The sequence below is a fragment of the Aegilops tauschii genome, chromosome 3 (assembly GCF_002575655.3).
Source record: "Aegilops tauschii subsp. strangulata cultivar AL8/78 chromosome 3, Aet v6.0, whole genome shotgun sequence".
In the NCBI taxonomy this organism is placed as follows: Eukaryota; Viridiplantae; Streptophyta; class Magnoliopsida; order Poales; family Poaceae; genus Aegilops; species Aegilops tauschii.
In genome coordinates, this window is record NC_053037.3 from 112,759,207 (window position 1) to 112,772,795 (window position 13,589).

General features: G+C 49.3%; 2 protein-coding genes and 1 pseudogene across 2 annotated transcripts; all 3 read right to left on the reverse strand.

The window, feature by feature from the left end:
* Positions 1–1,120: 1,120 nt before the first annotated feature.
* Positions 1,121–6,822, reverse strand: LOC109775520 (transcription factor AIG1). Its single transcript, XM_020334263.4, has 2 exons — positions 4,149–6,822; positions 1,121–1,845 (listed from the first exon to the last, which is right to left on the reverse strand). The coding sequence occupies exons 1-2, from the start codon at positions 4,458–4,460 to the stop codon at positions 1,357–1,359; spliced, it is 801 nt and encodes a 266-aa protein (XP_020189852.1). The 5' UTR covers positions 4,461–6,822; the 3' UTR covers positions 1,121–1,356.
* A 342-nt stretch (positions 6,823–7,164) lies between these two features.
* Positions 7,165–9,214, reverse strand: LOC109775541 (metalloendoproteinase 4-MMP-like; annotated as a pseudogene).
* Positions 9,097–13,324, reverse strand: LOC109775530 (protein DJ-1 homolog A). The gene is made up of 7 exons (XM_020334270.4): positions 12,674–13,324; positions 12,353–12,502; positions 12,066–12,248; positions 11,135–11,215; positions 9,951–10,154; positions 9,726–9,866; positions 9,097–9,558 (listed from the first exon to the last, which is right to left on the reverse strand). The coding sequence occupies exons 1-7, from the start codon at positions 12,992–12,994 to the stop codon at positions 9,358–9,360; spliced, it is 1,281 nt and encodes a 426-aa protein (XP_020189859.1). The 5' UTR covers positions 12,995–13,324; the 3' UTR covers positions 9,097–9,357.
* Between the last annotated feature and the right edge of the window lie 265 nt (positions 13,325–13,589).

Genomic DNA, 13,589 nt, shown 5'->3' on the forward strand with positions numbered 1-13,589 from the left:
GTCACCACGCCGTCGTGCTGACGAAACTCTCCCTCAACACTCGGCTGGATCGGAGTTCGAGGGACGTCATCGAGTTGAACGTGTGTAGAACTCGGAGGTGCCGTACGTTCGGTACTTGATCGGTCGGATCGTGAAGACGTACGACTACATCAACCGCGTTGTGATAACGCTTCCGCTGTCGGTCTACGAGGGTACGTGGACAACACTCTCCACTCTCGTTGCTATGCATCACCATGATCTTGCGTGTGCGTAGAATTTTTTTTGAAATTACTACGTTCCCCAACAGCGGCTAGGGCGGCGGCCGACAAGGGGCGAGCGGGCAGGTGAACGCGGCGGTTGCTGCGGCAGGGTGCGGCCATGGAATGAGGAAGGGGACGAGGGGGCAGATGGATACGTGATTAGGTGCTGACACGTTTCCAGCGAGCCACCCGCGTATGCTTCCTCGCATCGCTCGGGCCTGACTTGCTGGAAATGGCCGATTTGAGCATTTGCAGCGATGCGGTAACAATGATGCTTTAAGAACTGTGCTATATAGACTCAACAATGTTTGCATATAACTAAACAACTCAACACCGAAAAGATACTGTATATAGCGGGCCAGCTTAAACTTCTGTGGGGACCAAACGCATCCTTAGCGTAGGTGGGAGTACGTGCGAGCGTCGACGGCCAGCTTGTTCGTCAAGAATTCATGACCTCATCAGATCAGAGTCAGGGATGTGCCCATCTTTTGTTTGGTTTGTCATCGACCTGCGATGGGCGCGGCGGTACGGACCATTGATTGTTCCCTGCCTGAACACCCACTTGAACAGTAGGACGAGGGCTACTGTGGCAACAAGGTGTCGGTGTAGGCGTCGGTGCGAGATTTTCAGATGCATGCAAGGGATCACTTGTGACCTGCAGGAGCACAAATTTGAAATCAATCGATATGTAGCCAATCTTGATATATTGCTGCTGCTTCTTTGGGGGTAGCTGTACTGATTTTCTTCAGTCCAGCCTTTTCGGAAAAAGAACATCTTCAGTCCGAATCCTGAATAATTTGCAGTTGAGAGCGGAGTAAAACTCTGTCATTTGAGAAAATAGACAAACTGACAGGTTTAAGTTCCACCCAAAAGTCTGAATAGCCTGGAAAATGTCAATTCTTATACAAATCAGAAGACAATCAACCCAAGCAATGTTCACATGGCACTTTGCTTTTGTATCTCCACGAGCCACGACCGATGAAAAGTCAAGTCGCACGATCTTTGCATCGCAGGCTCAGAGTCAATCTGTGGGCGAAGCCGGATGGATCCACCATGCATGCACCAAAGCGTCCTACTGTCGGTTGGACGGTCCGAATAATCCGTGGAGCCGGCCGTGTCAACAAGAAGAGCTGGAGGAGTCGAACGTGGAGACCCTCCGGCGTTTGTTGCCGGCCAGGAGCGAGTCCCTCGGCGAGAACTCGAAGGCGGCGGCGGCGCTGGCGACCCTGTCGAGCACCGAGTCGAGCGCCTGGTGGACCGAGGCCGCGGTCACGGCGCCCTCGCGCGACATGGCGACGGTGATCCGGACGCGCCCGCCCAGCGTGGTGACCTCCGAGCCGACGACCCTCGGCGCGAGCGGCTGCAGCGCGCGCCTCACGTCGGCGAAGAGGTCCGCGCAGCCGTCGCCGCAGCTGAGCGTCGCCTTGACGAGGAAGGCGGCGCCGGTGCGGTCGTGGTGGGGGGATTCTTGCGGTTGCTGGACGACCTCGACGGTGACCTCGTCAGCGCCGGACGGGACGGGGCAGTGCTTGCCCACCCGCGCCGCCTCGCTCTTGAGCTTCTTGACGTGGTTTATCACCTCCGCGAGCAGCGCCGCCTTGTCCATCTGCAAAAGCCAGTAAGGGAGTAACCATGCATGTAGCGATGTAGACGTACGAGCAGGAAGCTGGCAATGCCGGGGTTTGAAGGATCGTCCATTCGGCTCCATAGTTTGCCTCCATTGCCGCGTCTCACACGTCGGCCACCCGCACCAACGTCCCGCGACGCCCGTCTGATCGCCACCCAAACGAACCGGGCCAAATCGTAGATATACTGTCTAACTAGGCTTTCTATGGGCGGAGAATAGAGGGACTCTATGGACCGCCCAAATATGTCACTTCTATTATGTTCAAAATATTTCAATTTAATAAAATGTTTTTCCAAAAAAAAATATTATAAAAAATTTTTCATGCAATGAAATTTTTTGTTTACTAGAAAAATACTTTTTTTCAGAAAAATGTTATAGATTTCATAATTCTTCATATTTTTAGCAATAGAAATTAAGGCATGAAAAACAAAAATAAACAAGTAAAAATAAAAATAAAATAAAAGGAAAACCAAAAAAGGGAAATGGAAAACAAAAGCCAGCGAAGTGACGGAGAGAAAAAAAAAGGGGCCATACCTAATAAGGCAAGGGGCTTGCTATTTGTGGTCCTATCTTACGCGATAGGCGTAGAATAAGATTTGCCGCAAGGCAATGAGCCATGTTGTCCTCAGAAGAAGGTAAGAAAGTGCAACGGACATGCCAGATATGTCCATATATCAGCCGACCGAAGTGCCAATGTTATTTTTGTGAGTTGCCGATTGCGCCTGGCTGGCTGATACGTATGCACCGCCGCTAGCCAACATGGGGTTGTACAATTGTCCACTAGCAAGCTGCCCTAGTCTATGGTGAATAATTCATAACTTCCATGCGAGTACAGGTGCCACAGCACGGTGACGAGTTGCCTTCAGACTGGTAGCCACACGCTGCCTATAAGGATTCTTCCATGAGGAGTTACCATATATCTAGAGCCAACCTAATAGTTGACATGTAACGTACTAAGTTTTAAATGTGTATTATTTTGTTAATAGTTGGCCCACCTTACAATCTTACAGTGTCTTGGGATCATGCCGCAGCTGGCTACTAATCTTCTCTTATCTCTTCTCCAACTTATTGTACTTGCTCTTAGGTGAAAATTGAGTATCCGGCATATGATGTCGTTTATGAGCATCCTTCACTCTTCCAGATGTGTTTGTATTGAGGTTCTCGTGATGCTTCCACTCTGTTCCTTCTTTGGGGTAAAAATCCATGGGACGATTTTGATGGTTTAGGTGGAGGTCGTGAGGGCATCTTTTTCGAGTTCCGAACCCTCGACTCTTCATCGGTGATAAAGTTGTTGGGGATGCGCATGGAGAGCTAAGGGGCGCAAGGTGGATTTTTTCTAGGACGACAATCGTGATCGTCAAGCCCATTAGGGTTGAGTGCCCGCCATGCCCTGCTTCTCTTGGGAGGACTGATTACTCGATCTTCGGCTGCCCATTCGCAACTAAGTCTTGGGACCGACTGGTTGTCCCTTCCGTGGGCTCCTTTGCGACGCATTCCCCGCTACTCACCCTTCTATGCTGCTCGCACCTACGAAAGCATGTAACACCCCCGAGCTGACTATCGGTACCGGGTATAAGACCACTACGTCTGGCTACCACCCGGGTCTAGACTAGGCTCACAAAACCAACACTAGCCTTTTCGGCACACTTTATCCTTACTCATGCACACTTGGGTCAACACCCGAGTCGTTCACCCATCCTCAAATTACCCTAAGCCAAACACGCTTAACCTGGAGGTTCTTTCGAGATGAGCTTCCGAGAAAGGAGATGCACCGTGTTCAGGGGCGGATCTAGGCCCCAGGCCGGGGGGCCCAGGCCCAGGGCGCGAGGCCCATTTCCTTTGTGGGCTGTAGCAAAAGTACTATAGCAATTGCTACAGTATACGAAGGGGGCCCGGGGCGCTGGGCTGGGCTGGATCCACCCCTGACCGTGTTGATGTGAGTATTCTATTAACCCCAATGTTATAAAAATGGGAATGGGATGGTATTCTGCGGGCAAGAAGATGCACCGTGTTGATGTGAGGGGTGGTATTCCACGGGCTCGGGCCCTCCCTATCCCTTACGCCCTAGTGCCGCTATTGGTGTGTGTTGGCTATGTGTATATGCTCGATGACTTGTCATTTGTTATTCCAGACCGAGTTTATCATTTTGTATCATCTTGATGCTTTAATAACATCATTTTCCGAAGAAAAAAAATAGGGTGACGAGAAATAATTCAACTGGGAGGAGTAAAAGAAAAAAAATACAGAAATTAGCGACTCAACGAGGAGGAGAAGGCACTGACCTTGTCGGTGCAGGGGAGCATGCTCCGGAGCGTGGCCAGGTGCGCGTTGATCCTCTCCCTCCGCCGCCGCTCCGCTTCGCTGTGGCTCCTGAGTGCCGTCGCCGCCTTCTCCTCCCGCCCTCCTCCCTTCCTCTTCGGCACGTCCGCGGCGGCGGCTGCGCCCAGCTCCCCCGTCTCGCCGTCCAGCAGGACCGACGACGTCGACGCTCCCAGCTGCTGGCCAAAGCCATGTTCAGGCCCATGCCCGCCGCCGAAACCACCGTAAAACCCATCGTAGAGCCCCACCGCGCCGCTGAAGAGGCCAGAGTTCATGTCGTCCCACAAGGCCAAAGGATGCAAGATCGAGAGCGTACTGGCTGCAGCTGCAGCTACAGAGAAATCGGCGAGGTGAAATGCAAACCAGGGGTCAGAATATTGTTTCTTGAACTGCCACGGGGGAGACAAGCTCGATCGACGCTTGCGAAGCAAGGATTTACAGGCACGAGGGCCAAGAACCGAGCACGCTTTGTCGTCCCGAATGTCGCAGATCTTCGCGACAACGACGAGAGAGGAGCAGGCTCCGAAGCACAAGCACCTGTGTTTCCCAAGAAATATGTTGACCTGCAGCAGCCGCAAGCGCAGACAACGGAGGCCAACAGGAAGGAAACAACAGCGAGACCGACGGCCTGGTTCCCAAGAACACGGTGGTCCAGACAGGTCAAAGACCTTCTCCCAAGGTCAGTCGCCTCAGAAATGGCGGACCTTGGGAGCAAAGCTTCCAACAAGATCACAGGAAAAGCAGAGCCCTGTCGTTGAAGCCGCGGAGGACAGGATCAGGCACAAGAAGGAGAAGCGCGCAAGGATCGTAGCTTGCTCCCTGAGACTGTTCACGAACCGTAGGACACAAATCGAAAGAGGCAGATCGAGAGAGAGGAAGAAGCAGAAGACCGGAGCGCCGAGCAGGCAGGCTCAGGTGCCCGGAGGCCGGTTGGGAGGGCAGGACCAGGAGGGGAGCTCGACGCGCCGTAGCTTCCTCTGCTCGGACTCCACCCTACTCCCGCCGGCATCGGTCCTCGGCGTGCCGCCATGCGCTTCCATCATCGCCATCGATGGGCTTCCGCTCGAGGGCTGGCGCAGCTAGATCAACTCGGAACTCCTTTGCTCTATAAACGGGATCATCTTCTCTTCTCACGCAGATGGAAGCACTATGTGTCCGCGGTTCCTCTCAGTTTCTTGGCGACAGGCCGTTTGGATTGTGGTTTCTTCCTCGAAAAATTCTGCGAGGAGAGGAGGGAGAACAAGTGTTTCTTTTCTAGGGATGCTGTGGAAGTGTGGAGCTTGGAGGAAGAAGAACACCCGTTGTTTCTGAAGAACGGAGAGCTACCTCTCTTTGATGGGAAGGGTTGGGAAGAGGGATCGTCTGTAGCTTGTTATATGTGTGCGTCTGATTCGTGGTTGTTTTCTAAATTTGACACACAGGATAAAGACATGCTGTGCAAATTCTACGCTTTGCTTGTTGGATTTGTTTTTTGGTTGCTTACTTGGCGACTTGGATCTTTGTTTGGGTATATCTTCTTCCTTGTCCTGGCCCCAGATGGTACCACCAGAATTTCTTTACCACTTCGCTGGTATCATCATGAAAAAAGAACACCTCCGGCCTCCCCCACTTCTCTATTACTAGTATACACGCAAAGTTTACAAGATCCAACAAGTCTCAAGATAAAACAAGAAGAGCAGTAACTTTTTCCACTGCAAGCATGACTTTTGCCACCAAACTTTGCATCACCGAGATTCAATGAGCATATATTAGGTAGAACCGTAGAAGTGGCTATTCAGTGCCCCAATCGTCAAATTTAACTGGTGATAGCAACATTGCATCAGTTACATTGAAAAATGATCTACGTCTCCATATTACCCTAGATTGACTGGCCGATCATAGACGCCGTATTGATCCTTCAACCTCCCATCCCAGATTAGACGCCGATTCTATGATTTGCAACTCTATTGTAGAAATTCAGGTAATCAAAACTCTCACAACCTTGGTGACGAGGCATTTGGCGCATTGAGCTACCCTTGTTGGTTTGCAGTAGAATAACATCTTATATCTTATGCATATCTTGTAACTTCTTTATCCTCAAATTGCCCTTTTGAATAACATATCCAGTGGATAGAATAGTATACATAAAATGAATGGGCATGTATTACTTGGGTGGTTCAACTAATTGAATATATTTTCTATACACCCTGCAATTTGTTTTTGCGATGATCTTGCCGGCCAGCACGGCTCTGAACTTCTTGATGTTGCCACTTCAACCCTTTTCCTTGGCTGTAGCCTCCAATAAGTTATCTATGTTATCAACTGTTCTGTGTGACATTCTGATTCTCCAGTCGTCCTCATAAGCCTATAATAATTCGTGACAAGATGTTTGGCTTGGACAATTGAGTCCCCTCATCCATTAAACAAGCAAAAAATGTTCTTGCGAGGTGACTAAATCCATTTCCTTTTGTTTGACCTAGCATATAAATCCTTCCAAGACGTGTGTGGTTGTACCAGTAGGGAGTGCTACAACATGTCTGACCAGGTCGATCAACCTCAGTTGGCATGGATTATCAAAGGGAAGTGCTACAGACATCGCGGCGATCGCGCCCCGCAGGCTTAGGGTCTGACCGTCTCCTTCCTCCCGCCTTCGTGCTCGATAGCCTTCCACTTTGCCCCCCTTCTCCCCCGCCACGAGTATTTAACCAAAAACTACCACAATTCGCGGACGAAAACTACCACTTTACGATTTTGTCCCGAAAACTACCACTTTTTTATTAATCCGTGGCAAAAAACTACCAAGTGTGAAAACTGCTCGCTTTGCCTGGGTTAAACGCGAATCTGACTGCCCGACCCCACACATAAGCGGGCTAAAAATGCAATCGGGTCCCTAGTTTTTCTTAAAAAAGCAATCGGGTCCTCCGCCTCCTTCTCCTCCTCGTCGCCGGCCTCCTCCTTCCCCAGCCGCTTGCCGCCGGCGGACAGGAACGGCTGCTGCTGCTGCGGTGTGGAACCGGTCGGTATCATGCACTCATGTCTACAGTATCGTATATGTATCTAGCACCTAGCAGAGCTTAATCAAGCTAGCAGAGGATTGCCACGGCGACGAGCAATAGGAGCGGGGTGGCCGTGGCCGTCGACGTCTTCCCGGGCGACCTGGTATTGGTGTAGGCCGCCGCGGGGGAGGCGGAGGAGGTGTCGGGCTCGGAGAGGGAGCTGAGGCTGAACCGCGGGTTGGAACCGTAGAGCGCCTGCATGCCGCGGACGTTGTCCAGGTTAGCTCCGTCTTGCGCGTCCGCGGCTTCAGGCTCGGGTACATGACGGCGTCCGGCACCGACGAGTGCGCCAGCCCCAGCATGTGGCCGATCTCGTGCGTGGCCACCGACTCCAGGTTCACGGCGCCGGCGCTGCCGAGGACGGCCCAGCGCTCGGCGGCGTCGAGGTGGAGCTGGCCGCTGGGCGGGGAGAAGGCGTGGCCGAGCACGCCGAGCGGCCCGTCGAAGGGCTCGCCGTCGCCGTGGTCGCCGGCGAGGAAGCCCACCCTGACGTCGGCCATGTTGTAGTCCCGCGTCTCGCGGAACCGCACCGGGATGACGCGCGCCCAGCGCGCGAAGGCGCGGCGGAAGTTCCTCCAGATGCAGCCGTTCCCGTCCGCCGGCGGCAAGCGGCTGGGAAAGGAGGAGGCCGGCGACGAGGAGGAGAAGGAGGCGGAGGACCCGATTGCTTTTTTAAAGAAAAACTAGGGACCCGATTGCATTTTTAGCCCGCTTATGTGTGGATCGGGCAGTCAGATTCGCGTTTAACCCAGGCAAAGCGAGCAGTTTTCACACTTGGTAGTTTTTTGCCACGGATTAATAAAAAAGTGGTAGTTTTCGGGACAAAATCGTAAAGTGGTAGTTTTCTGTCACGTTTCCGCGAATTGTGGTAGTTTTTGGTTAAATACTCCCCCCGCCACACACCGACAACATCCACCGCTGCCGCCACCGTCCAGTTCGTGTGCTGTAAAATGTGGCTCATTATTGGATTGCAGGATGCATCATCATACAGGAGGTCTATCAGATTCTTGGGAAGTGGCACTTGTACGAGTGCCTACATTAGTGACCGGATCACTGTCACTGGAACAGCACAGTGTTACTCGTCATCTTCTATAGATCAACTTCTATCACAAGGAAGCAAAAGTGATTGGTTGAGCAGCTCAAAGCTGACAGCACCAGGGACTAGCTAATAATCCCTCCAGGGATAATCTTGAACACCTGGCCCTTTTAGAACCATGTGTTCCAGAATTTAATTTTGAGCATTGCTGTCGTGGTGTCAACTTGTCTTCATTGGGTTAGCAAAAATAAACTCGTCTTCATTGGAATGTTTAAAAGGAGTGTAGTACTCACCTTCCTTTTCTACTGGAATTTATATTACTAGCGAAAATGTCTTGGCTTTTAGCCTTAAAGTGACCACAATGTTTGAGAATTTTGGGAAGCAGCAGCTAATAAATCAGTCGAACCATTTGTGCTGTCGTTGTCATCCATCATTTCCGCAGGATGGCGCACACACAACACTTCAACAACCTCAGGATATGCAAAGAGTACCACAGTAAAAGCAACAAAACACTTCAACAACAAAAAGCAAAAGTGCTTCCAGCCTAGACCATCTATGTTGGAATGGAGGCAGCATTCTAGCATGGAGCACGCTAAAATGGGATACCCTGGCAATGGGGCTATTTCATTTTCTCGAAAAGGGGGATGATCCCTGGCCTGCGCATAGAGCGATGCACACAGCCATCAATGGGGCTATGTCATGAAATATACCGGGCAAGTATGTATCTTTTTAGCATTCAATCAGAACTCACAATGTTAAACAAAACAAACAGATGAACTACAGTCACAGGTGCACAGGTGTTAAGAACAGACGACTGCAATGCGCCTACGGGCGAACGGATTTTCTTGACCAAACAGCTTATTAACAATTGAAAGTGGGACTTACTGCAGTTTCTCAGCTTTTCCCCGACGAAGCTAAGATGATACCTCCAGTTGCACACGGAAAATATGCTGTACATTCACCTCTCTGTTTACGGTATGCTTCTATAGTTCCAGCAAATGTACACACAGTTCCTACCAGTGCAGGCATTATCTACACAGAGGCGGGGTTAACCACAGAGTTTGCACTTTGCACTGCACACAGCACCAACTCAGCTTGTGATCACATAAAAACAAACTCCTTCGCTATACTGACTGCTTTCTCTCGACCAAATAGCTTCTCAACAATGGCCAGGGCGAACTCTGTCGCAGTCCCTGGGGCTCTGCTAGTGATAAGATTCCCGTCAATCACAACCCTGTTCTCACATAGGCTCTGGTCTGTAAGCAGGTGCGCCATGGGTGGAAATGCCGTCGCCTTCTTCCCCTGCAATGACGGAAAATCCTCCAAGTTAGATCAGCTCAAAACTTATAAAATGTTTTCTCCAAAATTCGGGAATAATGCCTTCACTGCTATCTCTAGATGAAAACAAGATGTCGTAGGAGCATAATGGTTTTTAACACACGTGATGTGCATATTTGTCATCACAGTACCTTCAGTAAACCGTGGGGCTCGAGGACATGAGCTGGGGAAGCACATATTGCACCATAGGGTTTACCAGATCCTGCCTGCTTTTTCAGTAGATCAACAAGTTTGTCTGTACTAGCAAACTTTTGAGCACCCGACAGACCGCCCTGCATACAATAGGCACTTGAGTAAGTGAAGTGCTCTTAAGAATACCACTAGACAAATAAATGAATAGCTCAACAGTTATGTACCGGCATGACAATCAGATCAAATTCCATTTTAGCAGCTTCGTCCAACATCATGTCAGCTATCAGATTAAACTTGTGACGCCGGGTCACGATTTGCAGGGTATCCTCAACTGACGCAACTGTAACATTTGCGCCTGCTCTACGCAAGACATCTATTAAATTAAGAGCTTCAATTTCCTCTGAACCATTAGCAACTGGCACAAGAACCTGCAAGGGATATCACAGAAAAAACAATTACATGTATATCAAACTCAACTCACATTAAACTCCAAAACAGGAAAGTGTTAGCATCAGGCCACCATACCAAATCCTGCAGTTTTATTATTTTGCTATTGACTCATTTTTTTAATTTTCTCATATTTAATGCCAGGTCGTTTCTTGCTTAATAATCCCATATGAGCCAATTAGTTGCCAACTGATGACATGTGTTCCTGAACTATGAATAGTCTACACAAGAACATATAGGACCCTATTGAGTGGTAACTCGACTATGGTACTCCCTCCGTCTCAGTTTACAAGTCCTACGCGTATACCTAGGTTGTCAATTTTATCACCATAATATAAACTATATAACACAAAAATTATACCGTTTGAAAATAGAACATCTGAAGTTTATATTGGTATATTTTTTGTAATATATGACTTGTATTAGGTTGGTCAAATTGACGACCTAGGGGTACGCGCACGCCCTGTAAACTGAGAGAGAGGGAGTACATGCTTATGTGCCTCTCCTCCCCCACACTACCCAAATAAATGCACCATAGATCATATAAATGGAAGTTTACAGCTGCTTACACCAATTATCGTTGTAACCACTTATTTACTACAGTAACATACCGCTTCCTTCTTACATAAACCAGGAATATGTATTTAATGAACAACCACGATCCGCTAATACAATTGTAGTTATGACTAATAGGTTTAAGAAACATGTGAATATATTGTTCGACTGTCAACATTAACCAAAGGTTTGTAATCATGAACGCTGATTTTATGGCAGACACAAGATTGGAAGAGGATGGAGAAAGAATGCCCAGGAGCAGGCTGCAAGATGTCACCTTTGCTCAAATGTTTGTAAACAGAAGTAATATAAAACACATGAGTTATCTACGGAAGAAAAGCAGAAGGCAACCTAAGATGCGTGGATATCATTTTCTTAACAAGTGAAATTCAATTTCATCTCATACCTGAGGTGTACCACTGCATTTCCATTCAACCGAATTAAGCTCTTCGCTGGTATACTCGGCTCCATGTTGAGGGCGCACATACTAAATGAAAACAAAACACCACTGAGATTGATGAAATACGAACCCAAAAAATTCAATTCCAGAAAATTGTTCAGAAAAAACTACTTCAAGTTATAGGATCTTATGAACATAGATCAATAGATGGTTTTAGTTTTTTCTATACTATCTATTTAGTGTAGCAGTTTTGAATTGGACCTATAGATCAATCCTAACCATTGGTCTGCTAAATCTAATGGGTGAGAGCAATTGGATTCGTGGTGAACAGTAAACCGTGGCTGTCTCCATCCTATAGAACCATCGCATCGCATCCTTCCTAGAAAAGCTCATAAGTAATGCGCCCCCTGGGCCATGTTGCAACCTGAGCAGAGGAGACGTTTAAGCCCAAGCGAGATGGTCCGGTTAAAATACTTCTTTTTAGTTCTTCTCTTTGTCACCATCAGTGCATTGTGTATTAATTTATACTTTTGTTATACTTAATTTCTGCCTTGTATAGTGACATTTGTCATTTTTTAAAACCAAAATCACTCTGTAATTTAAGACATGCAACACACGTGTATACATACTAGTAAGGATAGTAGATGAAAGGGTGTCTCTGTTAGGACATTAGATCATACCAGCCCTGTAGACCTAAACATAATTCCAGTGTGCGTTATTTGTAAATTGTAAGGTGAAGCAATAACCCATTCAGATAACTGATTCACAGTAAATCACCCTAAGTGTAAATTAACAATTTCCAGGTATCACCTATGTGAACAATATCCTTTTTATTGTACAGAATCATATATTGAAATTGCCATGTTATTAATAAAGAAAAAATCTGTAACAAAGCAAAAAAAGAAACAGATATAGGGTGCTGCAGTTTATAGCTCACCAAAGGTCCAGCAACCTCCTCCATCTTCTCTTTGTCATATAGCTGCTCCACCAAAGCAAGAGCAAACTCGATTGCTGTTCCTGGACCCTGGCTGGTCACCACATTTCTATCCACCACCACCCTGGAGTTCACAGGGATCACTTCAGCAGTGAACTTCTCCATGAACGACGGGTAGCAAGTTGCCTGAGGTAACAAAGGGCAACAACAATTTGTGAACGCAATTCATCTTTCCAACAAAACCACCCTCACAACAGTCAATTGATCCTAAACGTTGATCAATTATTCACCTTTAAACCTTTGAGCATGCCCCAATGGGCCAACGTCACTGCCGGCGCAGCGCAAATGGCGCCGTAGAGTTCCCCCTTCTCTGCATGCATCTTGACCATCTTCTCGAGTACTTTACATTCTCTAAGATTAGTTGATCCCGGCATCCCGCCCTACACCGAATTAAGCAGAAATACCAAATGATCAGGCCATATGTATCAGCATCTTGATCTTACAGCGAGTGCGCACACCAATGGAACAGTTAGGCGGACTCGGCGGTTGTTAATTCAGGGGGAAAGGCTGATTGGGGAGATTGTGGTCGGAGAGGGGAGTGGTGGACGCACCGGCAGGGCGATGAGGTCAAAGGCCTCGCCTTCGAGGTCGGCGACGCGGGCGTCGGCGACGAGCTTGACCCCGTAGGCGGCCTCCACGAGGAGGCCCTCGTCCCCGGCCGGCGCGAAGGCGACGGTCGCGACGGTGACCCGCGCGCCGGCGCGGTTGAGGACGTCGGCCGTGGCGGCCGCCTCGACCGGCTCCGTGCCGGCCGCGACCGGCACGAGCACCCGCTTGGCCGGGCGGGCGGCGGCGGCTGCGAAGGCGCGGGAGAGGAGCAGGCGGCGGCAGGAGACGGCCCGCCTCGCCAGCGAGGACGCGGCTGCGGCCATCGGGAATCCGGCCGGGGATCGCGGGGCGAGGATTCTTGGCTTTGCTCGGCGGAAAGGTGGTGCGGCGCCGAAGCGAGAGTGGGAGTCTCGCCTTCTTGCTTCGCTTTCTTTTCTTCCGAGTAGTTGGGGCTGCTGCGAGTAGCCTTGATTCCCGTTCTCTTCGCCCTTTTTGAGGGATTGATTCCCGTTCTTGGCCGTGCTGAGTGCTGACTTGCCGTCGCTTTTTCTGGATGGAAATGCGGTTGCCGTCGTGTGTGTCAGCGAGTCTTCTCGGTCGCCGTCGTTTTTCTAGATAGAGTAGTGGTAGTGGATCATGCGCTGGACTCGATTGGTAGCATGCTCCTGCCTGTCGTGCAATTTCTTCTGTGGATAACGATGAATGACTCCCGTTGGGGCAAGGGGCAAGGAACATGTGAGCCTGGCCTCAGTATCCATTGAAAGAAAGCTCAAAGAAGAGTCCGGAATTAATGAAGCCATCAACCGGTAAATTTGCATCGACCAACATTGAAAACAAAGCGAGAAGATACATGTTGTTGTGTAAACAGCTAATCGGCTTTGAGGAAACCACGAACAATGAGGAAACCAATGTTGCAAT